The 13,942-nt window shown below is 49.8% G+C and overlaps 1 protein-coding gene across 1 annotated transcript in view; it reads right to left on the reverse strand.

Moving 5' to 3' along the window:
* PAX2 (paired box 2) overlaps nt 1-13,942 on the reverse strand; it is a 78,794-nt gene that overhangs the window by 17,749 nt on the left and 47,103 nt on the right. The window contains 1 exon segment of the mRNA XM_060108021.1: nt 2,029-2,204. Coding sequence (XP_059964004.1) covers nt 2,029-2,204 — 176 coding nt within the window.

Raw genomic sequence — 13,942 nt, forward strand, 5'->3', positions numbered from 1 at the left:
GGTGGGGGCAGACCTGACTCTGGGAAGCTGAGGTGCAGCCTGTACATTCTCGGCGGGTATCCCAGCACCCTTTACATCTCTGTAGCATCTCTTGTCTAAGAAGCCCCAAAGGCGGGGTTTAGCAGTGGGAATCCCCCTGCTGAGAGGCAAGCGGTGTTTTAAGCTCCCCCAGGGGTAGGGAATCTGGGGGAGGAGGGGCGAACCCTGACATGATGGCAGAGGCAGTAGCTGGGGGAAGGGCCTAGTGGGGCCTCGAGCCTGGCACTGCTGGGCTGGCTGACCGGGTGCTGGAGCCCCTTTTTAAAAAACAAACAAAGACTGCCTCACGGGCCCCTCGCTCTCTGCCTGTGCACTGGGGTATGAAATTGGGGAGGGGGAGAGTCCACATGGCTAACAGAAGGGTGGGAGGGGGCCAGTCATTGACTCTGAAAGGGTGTCCTGCCTGAAACACTCGGGTAATTGCCTTTTTATTGCAGCCACCGCCAAGCCAGACCCCAGAGCTGGGCTGACCAGGAGCCCGCACGAAGCAGGAAAAGTTGCTCTGATTAATATTACGTTAAATTAAAACTGATTTTCTGCTCTTTCGGGTCCGTTTTTTTTCCCTTCCGCTTCCTGGCCCCCCCAGAGGGCCCTCTCCCCTCCCTGGCTGGACAGGATTGCCTCGTCATTTCCAATTCCTTCTCGTATTGATCTTCCTGTAGAAATCAGTTTTGTAATTAGCTGCAAATTAGGCCTTCTACTGGGGGTGAAGCTGCCCCCTGATTTATCACCAGAGTAATTCGCTGTGATCGGAGAGAAATTAAAATGAACTCAATTAGGCTTCGGATTTGCTTTATGGGCCCTGCTCCGAGTTTCAGGGGGAAAAATGACTGTGCTGGTGTTTAATAGTCTAATGAAAGTAAATAAAGGTTATTCATTGTAATACAGCCGGGGACTCGGGGAGGGTGCACCAAGCCGCCCGCCTCCGCCGGCTCCTCCTTTGTTGGTTTATGGCTCAGGGCACCTTAAAAAGACTTTTGATTTTTGTTTTATGAAGACAAACAGCTTACGGGATAAAAGGACGGGCGGGGAGAAAGGTGAATGGCTGGGAGCTGTTGGAGTCCTAGAGTGGAACTGCGCTGTGCAGTCTGTGCAGATGCGCTGGTGCGTGTGCGTGCGGGTGTGTGCCCGAGTGTGCACACATGGCAGGCTGTGCTGTGCTGAGGCTGTGGGCCTGGCCTGGGCTGTAGTGTGGGGGGGATGGGTGTGTGCTCATGCGTCGGAGTGTGTGCACAGGGGGCTGTCCTGGTGTGCGCGTGGAGGCGGGCGTGGAAGTGCGCTGAGCTGGTGGTCTGTGGGGCGTGCACACCTACTGGCTGATGGGCTGTGCTATGAGTCCTGTGGGCTGGGCGGTGGGTGGGCAGCAAGCAGGTGGGTGGCGGTGGTCTGTGAACACGTGCACACAGGTGAATGGGAGCAGTTAGGAGGTGTGTTTCTATGCTGTGTAATGTGCTGGTGTGTTGTGGGCTGCATCCCATGCTGTGTGTTCTGGGTTGCTCTTCATCTGTGGGAAGTATTGGGTCTGAGGGGTAGGCTGTCAGGAGACAGGCACAGCGGGCTCACCTCCTGACGCCCCAGGCTTACTCAGACTTTCTGTAGGACCCTAGGGGCATTTAGGCAAGGGACGTTCCTGAGTACTCTATGCCAGAAGCACAGAATGGCAGGGCTGGAAACGACCTGTCAGATCATCTGTCCAAGCCCTTCATTCTACAGACAGGGAAACAGGATAGAACTGAAACTGAAAGGGGATTAAGATTTACCTACGGCCATACTCATGCCCAGAACTCACCCTTTCTAACTACCATATACTATGACGATTTTCTTAGCTCTGCTATAACGTCCCTGTGTGAACGTGTTCACACGGCGCACCCAAAGGCAGCCCACACGATGCTGGGTGTGCGTGGGGCTGACCCACGTGTGCACGTCCTCCAGAGGCCTTGCTCTGTTCCGTCCCTTTCCACTTCTGCGAGCAGAAAGCTCCTTCCTCACCTGCTCTGATTTGATGTGCTCTGATGCCTGGAAGACGTCAGGGTAGGAAGGACGCTCAAAGACCCGATCCAAAGCTTCCAGCTGCTGCTGGGTGAAGGTGTCGGCTCGCAAGTGCTTCCGCAAACTGTCCACGCCACTCTGGGAATCTCCATTGGGGACTGAGCCCTCAGACACATCTGGAGGACACAGGGACACTCGGGGCATGAGCGCAGGTCAGCAGAGGCACACAGTGGGCAAAGGTGATGGACACCTGGCTCGGCCCCCAGGGCTTTGCACCCCTGCTGGGACCCCTTACTCCCAGTTTTCAGGCTGAAGGGGCTGGCCCAGGGGCTGGCCATGCCTCAGAGACCTGGGTGAGAGAGCCAGAGCCCCTGAATGCCCTGGGAAGAGAAAGGGAAGCTGTCACAACTCGAGGGCGTGGGAAGGACTAGGCAGAGGCGGTGGAGCCAGAGGGATTCCCAGGGGCCATCTCCCCAGGGCACGTCTCCCCTGAGCCCCTTCTGTCCCCCGGCCTGGATCGGCCTGGGGAAGGAGCTGGGTGTCTTGGGCCAGCATTACCAAGCCTGTGGAGAATTGAACTCGGCTCTGAGATGAATTTCAGTTCCACTGACTCCAAGGGTGGAAAATCATCAAATCTCCGAGGCTGAGTGTAACATGGAGACCGGGTGAAGTAATTAACTTCACCACCGAGGGAGGAGGGACTCAGGGCCCAGCTGAGGCACTCTGCTTGCGTTGGGCCAGGCCTGAGACTGGAGCAGACATCAGGTGGCACGTGAGTCATGAAATGCAACTTGGGCAGAGACTGAAGACTGGGTCCCTGTAGATGCTGCTGTGCCCAAGCCACCCTCCTCAGCTCGTCCCTGACCTGGACTCTGGCTAGGCTCCGCCAGAGGCCAGCTCCTTGGCCGCCTGGTTCCTCCTGCAGTCTCTACAGGAAGCTGAGACTCGCCCCATGTATGAAAAGCCACGGTGGTGCCACAAAGTGCCTGCTCCCTGGGGCTGCAGGCCAGTCCTGTCTGTGTACTGCTCTCCCCAGGCCTCCCACCACTCTGCTACCCTTCCTTCCCTGGACCTGCCCTCTATCCCAGTCCACTGGGGTTTTCAGAGTTCACAGCGGGCCAAGTACCTGCTGTGTCTACGCTCCCTGACCCCCCACCCTGCAACTTCCCGGGCCCAAAGCTGGGTCCTCCCAGCCACAGCTTGGCCACTCCTTGGCTTCCCTAGCCCAAGACCAGCTGGGGAGCCTTGGGCCTGGGGCCAGCCCATGCTGTAGGCCCCAGGGTGTTCCTGTGGGACTGTTATATATATCAGTTTATAGGTGATTATACAGTATGATATAATCAATATTGCATTATATACAGTAACACCGTACAGTATCGTTCAGGAGAGCATAGAAAATATTATGTATTGATTAACCTCAACCTGCGGCCATCCTCTCTTGCTGGCCTCCCAGATGGAGCAAGGGGGTCTGCTTTCCTAATGGGACTTCCTGTCTTCACTAGATCCTGGAGGGGGTGGGAGAGCAAAGAAAGGGGGTGTGTGTGTGTGCGTGTGTGTGTGTGTGTGTGCATGTGTGTGTGTGTGTGTGAGAGAGAGAGAGAGAGAGAATGGAGACCAGCATCATGTCTGAGGTGGACAGACAGACACAGGGACAGCCTTGATGATATTTCTATGTTCCCTATGTTCCTAAGGCCACAAAACTTGTGTTTTTTCTGTGTAAGCTTCTGGAATGATTTTCTGTCTTAGAGGCAGTGTATGCATCTCTCTATATGAGTTAGGGTGTGACATATTTATTTTTCCCTTTTGTGTATTTTCTATATATATGCAGTTCTACGCGAATAAACATCCAGATAAATAAGTGTCTAGGAATGTGTAAGTGACAGTCCAAGAACCTTTCTGAAAAGGTGCATGTGTACGTGTGTGACTGCATGGGGAGTGTGAGCCTACGTCCCCCCATGTTTCTTCTGTGCCTGCTTCTCTCTCAACGATGTGCCATCATCTTAATGCTACCCCTTGGAGCTATTTGCACGTTTTATTGTGTCTAACTCTCTCTTGCTGGAGTCCCCCTACCTTTTGGGGAGGCACTTCTGTCAGAGCAGAGGGAGACAGCAAGTGTCTTTGTGTGTGGTTACCACAGTGTCACCAGTGAGTCCTGGGAAGTAAAGTGCATTTGTCTGTGAACATGGGCTCACATGTTATGTGCAGGGGTGTGTGCATATATGTGGTGAAACTCATACTATGCCTCTGTGTAAATTTGTGTATATGCCTGTGTGTGGCTTGGCCCAGCCCGTGTGTGTGTGTGTGTGTGTGTGTGTGTGTGTGTGTGTGTGTGTGTGTGTGTGTAGGGGCTGAACTGAAGCTTTGTCCTCAGGTCACTGGCTGGAGGAGTCTCTTTTCCTTCATTTATTCAGGGGCCCTTCAGATCTTGACAAATCTGTCACTCTAAATTTGCGAGAGATTATGGTGCTCTCTCCCCAGCCCGCAGAGAGGTGATATATGATATCTGCTGCCCCTATTGATTGCCTGATCTGGTGGCAGAGGCCGGCGAAATGAACTTGAAATGAACATCATGCCTCAACTCATTGTGCGTATAATACACTACTTAATCCCACATTTTTCAGCCGCTATGGAATTCAATTGATCAATCATGTTCCACTGATAGTACTGTTTTAGGGGTTATTGCTGCTCCTCCACTCACTGACCTTTTTATTTATTTATTTATTTTTGGTATACTCAGGCCCTGGTGATAAAACAGGTTACAGAGGCAGCGATGGAAAGGGGGAGGGAGGAAGGAAAGGCAAACGGATGGCTGCTACTGGAAGAGGTGGCCGAGGGTCCGGGGAAAGGGAGGATGAGGAGAGGGAAGGGGGGTGGGGCAAGGAAGAGACAGAAGGTGCTAGAGGAGCAGAAAAGCAAACTAGTCTGATGCAAGCAGGAGAGAACCTCCAAGGGAGGCTGCAGGAGGCTTGAGGAAACTCCTCAAAGGAGAAGGAAGGTGATAGGGAGGTGGGAAAGGCAGCAGTCATGATGAATGGCGAAGGAGCACAAAGAAAGTTCTGGGGAACAGGGAGGACAGCCACAGGGGTAGGGAGACGGCAGTGGCATTACTGGTGGGGGACAGGGAGGCAGTGTCCCCCAAGTCAGCCAGAGGGCACACAGGCTCTCCCAGGCTCGCCCCAGAGGGGGTAGTGCCCTTCCCTCAGCTAGAGAAGGAAGGGAGGAGTGAAGGCAAGGAGGAAGGGCGGGAAGGGAGTGAGGGAAGGAGGCCGGGAGAAGCCTGGGTTCAGAGGCCCAAGGAGGAGAAGCTCAGGGAAGAAGGAAGCCCAGAGGCAGAGGCAGGGCAGAAAGAGAGAGAGGAAGAAAGGGAAGAAGCTTCCTACATCAGACGCCTCAGGAAGCACAGGCTGGGCTGAGGGCCCCTGCTACAGGAATAACCCAGCTGGTTCTGCTTTCCCGGAAGCCTGTGTATCCAGTGAGGAGGGTAGCCCGGGGCCTGGATGGGGGTGGGGTTGGAGGGTAGAGGCTGGAGGAGGAGAGAAGAGAGTAGAGGAAGAGCAGAAAAGAAAAAAGAACATGGAAGAAGAGCATTGAAAAGGAAGAGAAAACAAAGCTGTTGTCAGTACCACCCACTTGCAGGGACCTCCTCAGGATATGGAGAGAGAGGGCTGGGTGGGGCTTCCCAAGGTAGAGTCTCAGCGGTGGCAGCAAGGGAGAGGGATGGAGCTGGGCTATGAGACACTGCCAGGCCCAGGCACTGAAAGGCTCTCTGGCAGAGCTGGGCTAACACGGAGGAAGAGGCAGAAGCAACTCCTGATCTGGGCTGCAGAGTGAGCAGCAAGGAAAGTAATTAGATAGCACCCACCCCCTCGTGCCAAGGAGCTAGGCTGGGAGTTCCCTGTGGGCAGGAACCATGACCGGTGCATCTCTGTAGATCCAGTGCCAGGCATGGAGCTGGACACAGACTTGATACTCAACGGATGAATGAGTGAATGAATGAATGAATGAACGAGGCTCTCCTGGGTAGCATTCAAAGCCAGACCCCTGGCAGAAGGCCGCTGGACCAGCCACCAGGACACCCAGTTACTTGTCAGGCAAGTCCCACACATCCTTAGCTGTCAGAGGATATGGGAAGACCCACGACAGGCCCCTGGGTAGACTCATGCCCCTTCTTCACCTGCCCAACTGCTTGTTAGCTTCCAACAGCATTGACTCTGGTCCACAGAGACCCTTCCCACTCTCACCAACACCTTCCTGCCCACCTATGGTACGTCTACCCAAGGACAGAGCACACCGTGTTCCCAGTTAAGAGTGAAACTTAACCTTGGAGCTCCAGAACTGCTATCCAAGGCAGCTGGCAGAGGCTGCTTGAGAACTGGGCCCAGAGATGGCCCCTATGTTGGACACACCACACCACGGCCCTGGTCGCAAAGAGTAGGATAAAGTGGGTCTATCTGCTCATTTTTAGTTCCAGGGAAGGTCTTTCTTAAATGGCAGAGCAGGCCCTCAGCCTTCACCTTGATGGGAAAACCAGCCCCTCCTTTGTCAGGGCTCCAAGAGGAGGGCTGGAGTATGATGCCGCATGTCTTGGACTTTCTGGAGCAGTTCTGATTTCCAATATTCTTTCCCACTCTCAGGCCACATTTTCAGATTGAGGTTGGAAAATGTGGCTGCAAAGGTTTATTAAGACCTCCCAGAGCAAGGAAGATACCCTGTGCTTGTTGGTCCCATATGTGGAGGATTCAGTACTGTTCTGCTGTCCCCTGCCCAGCCACCATCCATTAGCAGCTCACAGTACTGTGAGCTTGTTACATGCCATTTAATCCTCCCAACAACCCTGTGAGGTAGGTGCTGTGATACCTATTTTAAAGATAAGGAAACTGAGGCAAAGAGAGGTTAAGTAGCTTATCCAAGGTCATGCAGCTGGTAAATGACAGTTGGGATTTGAATTCCGGTCTGTTTGACTCCAGAGCCTGCTCCCCACATCATTTCACTCTGCTGCCCGGGTGCCAAACCCAGGGGACCCAGTTGAGGGCCACTTGGCCCCATCCAGGACACTGCATCCCTCCCAGCATCCCCCCTTTTCTACTTTGCACCCTCCCTACACTGAGGCTACCGCCTATGGCCCCTGAGCTGGCCGAGCCCAGACTGCGGAGAATGATGAGGGGACACCTGGTCCAAACTCCTCATTTTAAGGTAATGAAAACTAGCAGGGTGGGTGGTGAGGTGGGGGAGGGGAGGTGACCAGTCCAAGGTCACACAACTGAGTAGTAGGACCCTCAGAACTGGAGCCCATTCCAGGTGCTTTGTCCACTATGGCATGAGCTGTAGCGTCTCTAAAGGAGAGTGAGCTACCATAAGTCCTTTTCGGAATGAAGCAGGATATAAATACATTAATTAAGTTAAACAAACTGCTGAGTTAAAACTTTGACGTAGATTATTCTTTCAAAGGGAACAAAGGTTCATATTGTCTTCTCCTCCAACCACTTCATACTTGCTTACAGTTAACAAAAGCTTTCATAGACCTTATGTTATTTGGGCTTCCTAACTACTCTCCAAGGTAGCTAGGGATTATAATCCCCTTTTTACTGGTGAGGAAACTGAGGCTCAGAGTAAATGAAGTGCAGCATAAATGAAGGTAAGTGGCTAGGTCAAGGGCATATCTACCAGGGAGCCTGGCACAGGGAAGATGCCCGTGGACAGTTGCGGCCTGAGCCCCAATGAGGAGCAGCAGCTGCCTGCCCAGCCCATGTGCAGAGCCTGGGATCCAGCAGTGGGGCCCTGATCTCCGTGCAAAAGAAGAGAATCGTAAAACCAAAGATCACCTTGACTGGAAAGAGAGCCACCCACAGGGTAACAGTGATTACTCCCTGATCATGAGCAAATTCTTTTCTTCTCATCTAAGTTTTTCTATATGATCCAGGCTTTGTACAAGAAACACATATCACTTCTAGAATCATTAATAAAAATGGCTTTTACTCCTCAACAAAAAGATGTGATTTCCTCATTCACTTAACCTTGCCACTCCCCATCCATCCCTGGGTCACCCTGGAGCAGACCCCTACCTCCCACCCCTCTGACTCCAGGCCCTCTTGCTGGCCAATCATGAATAGGGCTGTCCGGTGAGGTCTCAGCAGCTTGGGGAGGGGGACAGGCACTGAACACCACGTATTAGGGATGAGGGCTAGAGACAAGGGACAAAACAGAAGTGTTCTGTCTTCCTTGTGTGTTGACACTGTGCCTGAATCTCCAAAGCACTCCCTGCAAGGGACAAGAGAAATTCTCGTGTGCTGACCACAAGGTAGGTGGGGGTGATGGTAATAGAGAGGATGAAATAATGCCACTTCCTTGGTCAGAAAGCACCAAGGCTCACCAAAGTCAAAGTGGAATGAATAGGGCTGCCCACCAAACCCCAAGAAGTAGGAATTAGGCATTTGAGAGAAATTCTTTTAAAGTATAGCAAAGAACTATATTAACTTCAGTTTTCCAAGCCCAAATACACACATTTACCCATCTATGGGGAAACTGGCAATATTAGGGCTTCCACATACACTCATTAAATCCATTCACTTTTACGAGGTATTTACTATCATTCTTATCTTTCAGATGAGAGGCAAAATTATTTGTTGAACATCATCCAACTAGAAAGTAGCCAAAGGCTGGATTTGAACTCAGGAACGTCTGATTCCAAAGCCCTCTCCACTCTATCAAATTTGCCTTCCCTGTCAAAGATCATCATCACTGTCATGTACTGAGCACTAACTATGTACCAGGCAGGCTCCAGGTTCTTTATTACACATTATCTCTAATTCCCACATAACACTTGCAGAAGAGCTACCATTAATCCAATGTTACAAAAGAAGAAACAAGCTGAGGGAGAGTGAAAAACATGTGTGTGCTTCACACTGCTAACAAGGAGCAATCCCAGGGAAAGTCAGTCTCACTTCACCTGTAGACCAAAAATGACCTGAAAAAGTGATACAGGAAGAAAAGAGAAATGCGTGGAGGAAGTGGGGACAGTAGGTGATGGACCTCAGCCTCTAGGGGGCTTCGGAGAGCAGGAGGGGTCGGGGCGCTGATCCGGGTGGGAGCTCTTTGCTGCATCCCAGTCTGACCAGTGGCCTCTGCCCCCTCTCCCTGTCTTAGCTCCTCTAACGCCACCTTCCTCCTCTGAGGGGTTCACTCCCAGGCCGCCCCCAGTCTCCCCAGCTGCCAGTTGTTGCAGTTTCAAACTCAATTGTTCTCAGTGCTGAGGCAAATGGAGTCATTAATTACCTTCTATCGGCTGGGCTGAGTTCAGAATGCGATCAATATCCCCGCTTGTCATTCAGGGCAGCCTGCCTGTGCCGCTCCGGCCCCACCCCCACGGTGGCGCAGGACCCCGAGGTCTGGGCTGCCACGCTGGCCTCCCATCTGATTGAGAATGGGGAGAGAGGTCGGGGATGCTGAGGAACAGGGCTGCTTTCCGGACTGGGAGAAGATCGAGGATTAACAAAACGGGGAGGGGAGGGGGCAGAGGGGAGCGGGAAGGAGAAAGGAAAAGGAAGGAGCGTGAGCGGGTGAGGAGAGAAGGGCAGGAGACAGGAGGAGGAGGAGGGAGGAGGAAATGGGGGAGCCATGAGCTGGGAAGAAGCTGATGCAAACACTGTCTATCCAAGGAGGTGGGATGACATTCCCCATGGTCTCCTGTCCTTATACCGGACGATCCGTGGGACTGCCCTGGCCAGTCACCCCAAGCCACGCTCAAGAGGAGGGCATGAAGAAGTCCTTGGAAACCTGGCCCAAAGCTTTGGCTCTGAGCAAGACCAGCTTCTGCCCAGCCTTCCAGCCCTGGAGAACCTGCTAACCCTGATCAAGCCCTGCTTCTAAACACTCCATGAGTTCACGATAGGGTGGAAGGCAGGGGCGTGGCTACCTGCCTGCCTGACCTCAGTCTTACTGGGCCCATTTACACCCATGTGCCTCTGGGGACACTAACTACATTAGCGGCCCTAATGTAATACTGAACTAGGAGTATCATCTCCTGGGTTGAAATCCTAGTTTTGTCCCTCACTTGCTATGTGACCTTGGCCAAGTCCCTTGAGCTTTTCTGGACTGAGTTTCCTCAGATGAACACCAGAGGGTTGCTAGCTCCTACCTCAGCAGTATTCACTTCTCTTTTCTCTGTGTTCCAGCAGACATCTATCCAAACCGCTATTGTAGAAATAATAACTAAAATCGATCCAGCTCCTATTATGGTACCGGACACTATGCCTAACATAATCCACTGATTCAATCCTTACAATAACAGCAGCTAACATTAAGTGCTTACTATATATTGGGCACTCATCTAAGAATTTTACATATATTAACTCGTTTAATTTTCACCAGAACTTAAGCAGGAAGCTCCTATTATTATCCCCATTTATTTTGTAGGCGAAGAAATGGAAGTGAAGAGGTTCAGGAACTTTCCTGAGGTTACAGAGCTAACACGTGATGGAGCAGTCAGAAGCAAAACCAGGCAATATGCCTCAGGCAGTTGAGCTCATAATCTGGAGAAACCAAGGGCTGGACAGGCTATGTAACTCGCCCCGAAGTACTTATTCCAGCCAGTAAGTGGCAAAGCCAAGTTTAGAATCTATATGTATTGTAGTTATTATTATCATTATTTTTTTGGCCACACGGCGCGGCTTGTGAGAGCACAGGGTCCTAACCACTGGACTGCCAGGGAATTCCCATGTCGTTATTTTTTATTTATTTATATATTTTTTTGCGGTACACGGGCCTCTCACTGTTGTGGCCTCTCCCATTGCGGAGCACAGGCTCTGGAAGCGCAGGCTCAGTGGCCATGGCTCACGGGCCTAGCCGCTCCGCGGCATGTGGGATCTTCCCGGACCAGGGCACGAACCCATGTCCCCTGCATCGGCAGGCGGACTCTCAACCACTGCGCCACCAGGGAAGCCCCATGTTGTTATTTTTTAATGTTTGTTTTCTTCACTAAACTGTGACTATTTTAAAGGCAGGGACCCATCTTTTTCATTTGTGTAAACTTAGCCCAGGGCCTGACACATAGTAGGTGGTAAAAGATGTTGGCTGATTTGTTGCATAGAATTCCAAAAGCAAAGATTGATCCATTCTTTACTTGCCTTGCAGTTTACCTTTTAGAAGGAAAAAGAAGCAGTGTAGGACATTGCCACTCTGGGTTCGGTGTTATCACATTTTATAGCTAGAAAGTGTCATGGAGATAATTTAATCCGTTCCCTCTTAGAGATTTAAAAAGAAAAAAGAGGCTCAGAAAGGTTGAGTCATTTCCCCATGTCACACAGCTAGTCACCATTAGGATACAGAGGTTTCTCAGACTCGTGCCCTTTTCCGCTACTCCAGGCTGCTTAATTCTGACCGAGGAAGAAACAACTGATAAAAGGGAAGCGCTGGGGGTCTGGGGAGAAAGCACCCATGTCTAGAGGCGACAGTAGCAAAAGGAGGGGGCGTTGCACAGACTCTGACTTGAGAAAAGCAAACTGCTATGCATTGAGGGAAAGAATGGTTGTGCGATCCCACGGCAGGAGATGCTAGAAGGGAATATAATTCCATGAGGACAGGATGCTCTAAAAATGAAATTCTTCTGCTACAAGCTCAAATAATCAACCTGACAAAGTAAAGGGAGTGGGACTGGGAGTAGGGGAAGGGTGGAAAGAGAGGGCATTTAAGGGAAATCTTTGCTGTTGCACATGAATAAACTTTAAAATATGATGAGCCTAGATTTTAAAAGGACATGTACATGGAACAGTGGAAGAGTATGCAGCCATTAAAAAATCATGTTTTCAAAGAATATTTAATGATATGTGAAAATGGTCCTGTATAATGTTAAGTGAAAAAAGCGAGACCCAAGCTGTATATACAGTATCATTCCGATTTTGATAAAAATTATATATATATATATAATTATGTATACACAGAGAAAAAAAAGGCTGTAAAGAATATGCCAAAATTCTAAATCTCATCACCAAAATTCTCTTGGTGATGAGATTATGGGTGATTTTTTTAAAAATTTACTGTATCTTCCAAATACTTTTACAATGAGCATACATTACACTTATTATCAGACAAAAGTTATTTTTTTTTCCTCTTATAAGGGACACACACAACAGATGGAAGGAGGGGACCATAACCAGGGATGGATATGAGAGTAGCAGGAGCCTGTCAGGAAGACAAAAGCTCAGAACAAGCTGAAACAACAAAAAAGGGCCTTGGTAACTACGTCTGGAGAAAGAACAAAAAGGAAGGCAAGCTTAAGCTCAGTGCTCAGGAAAGGATGCAATACTGAGAGAGAAGGCAGAACTTCTCAGCCCCTGGCTTGACTTGGTCTTCTCCATCAAAGAAAAGAATCTTCAAAATGGGACCAGGAGGAGTTGCCCAGGTCAGGAGGAGGCCAGGCAGGTAACTCTTAACCATTTCAATTGAGTTGCCTCTCCCAGGCCCAGATAATTCGTATATCAGAACTCAGGTGAGGCGGGGTGGTGGTTGGGGGGAGGTAGATAGCATCCTAAAGTTTTTGTTGATAATCCTTGAGTGGTCACAATGAAAGGGCAACACAGTGACAAAACCAATGCCATCGTGAAAAGGGGAGAAAGGTAAGCTTATGCAAACAACAGTCTAATACATTTAATATTAGGGTCTGGAAATCTTTTAGAAGAAATTATCATGCAGTTAATTTGTGGGCATTAGAAAAGAAAATGGTAATACTGTGGAGTCTGCATGCACTCCCCAAGAATAAGTGGTAGCACATTAACTAGTTATCAGCGCTTATGTCAAATGCCATCCCTACAAAGACTTCCTCAATTGCCCTGATGGGAAGCAACTGCCCCCCCTTCTTTACATTTATCATAGCACTTTATACCTTGATCATAGATCTATCACATTCTGCTTGTGTAATGGTGTGCACATCTATCATCTCCCTACTAGATTAGAAGCTTCTTGAGGTCAAGGACCGTGTCCTTCCTATTTACCTTTGTAAATCAGTCCTGCTATGCTTTATCCATAGCAGACATTCAATTTTCTCATCAACTTATATTGGATTTTTAAAATTGATTAAGGAAACACTGTGGGTATAGTGAATGGTAACAGAGAATTTCACAGAGAGTCTTCCTAACTTTATGGACAAGATGAAGAACAGTGAAATGGCTGATGGCTGTTGGGCTCAATGGCCCCTAAAGCACCCAGGAGGGACGTCTCCACTTGTGGGCCATGTGGCTTTCCTTTATTTTAAAGGAAAATAACTCTTTAAAAAAACTACTTGGGGGACTTCCCTGGTGGTCTGATGGTAAAGAATCCACCTTCCAATGCAGGGGACATGGGTTCGATCCCTAGTCGGGGAACTAAGATCCCTCATGCTGCAGGGCAACTAAGCCCGCGGGTCCCAACTACTGAGCCCGTGTGCCTCAACTACAGAGCCCACGTGCTCTGGAGTCTGTGTGCCACAACTAGAGAGAAGCCCATGCACCGCAACGAAGATCCCGCGCATGGAAATGAAAGATCCCCCATGCAACAAAGAAGATCCTGTGTGCTGCAACTAAGACCAATGCAGCCAAATATTAAAAATAAAAAATAAAGTAAAATAAATAAAAATAAATTAAAAAAACGAGTAGGAGATGTCGGACAAACAAGTAAAAAAAAAACTACTTGGATGATGACATAGAAGACATCCTTACAATCTTAATTGGGTGGAATTAAGAGCCCAAACCAACAAGATGAAATTCAACAGGGATAAATGGAATGCCCTATGTTTAGGTTTAAAAAAAATCAATTACACAAGTGCAGAATGGGGTAGACCTGGCTTGATAGCAATTGATGTGAAAAAGATCTCAAGGTTTTAGTTGACCACGAACTCAATATGAGTTTTGAGTCTGACACGGCTGCTAAAAAATCGAATGTAATC

This window comes from Mesoplodon densirostris, chromosome 1 (assembly GCF_025265405.1).
Source record: "Mesoplodon densirostris isolate mMesDen1 chromosome 1, mMesDen1 primary haplotype, whole genome shotgun sequence".
In the NCBI taxonomy this organism is placed as follows: Eukaryota; Metazoa; Chordata; class Mammalia; order Artiodactyla; family Ziphiidae; genus Mesoplodon; species Mesoplodon densirostris.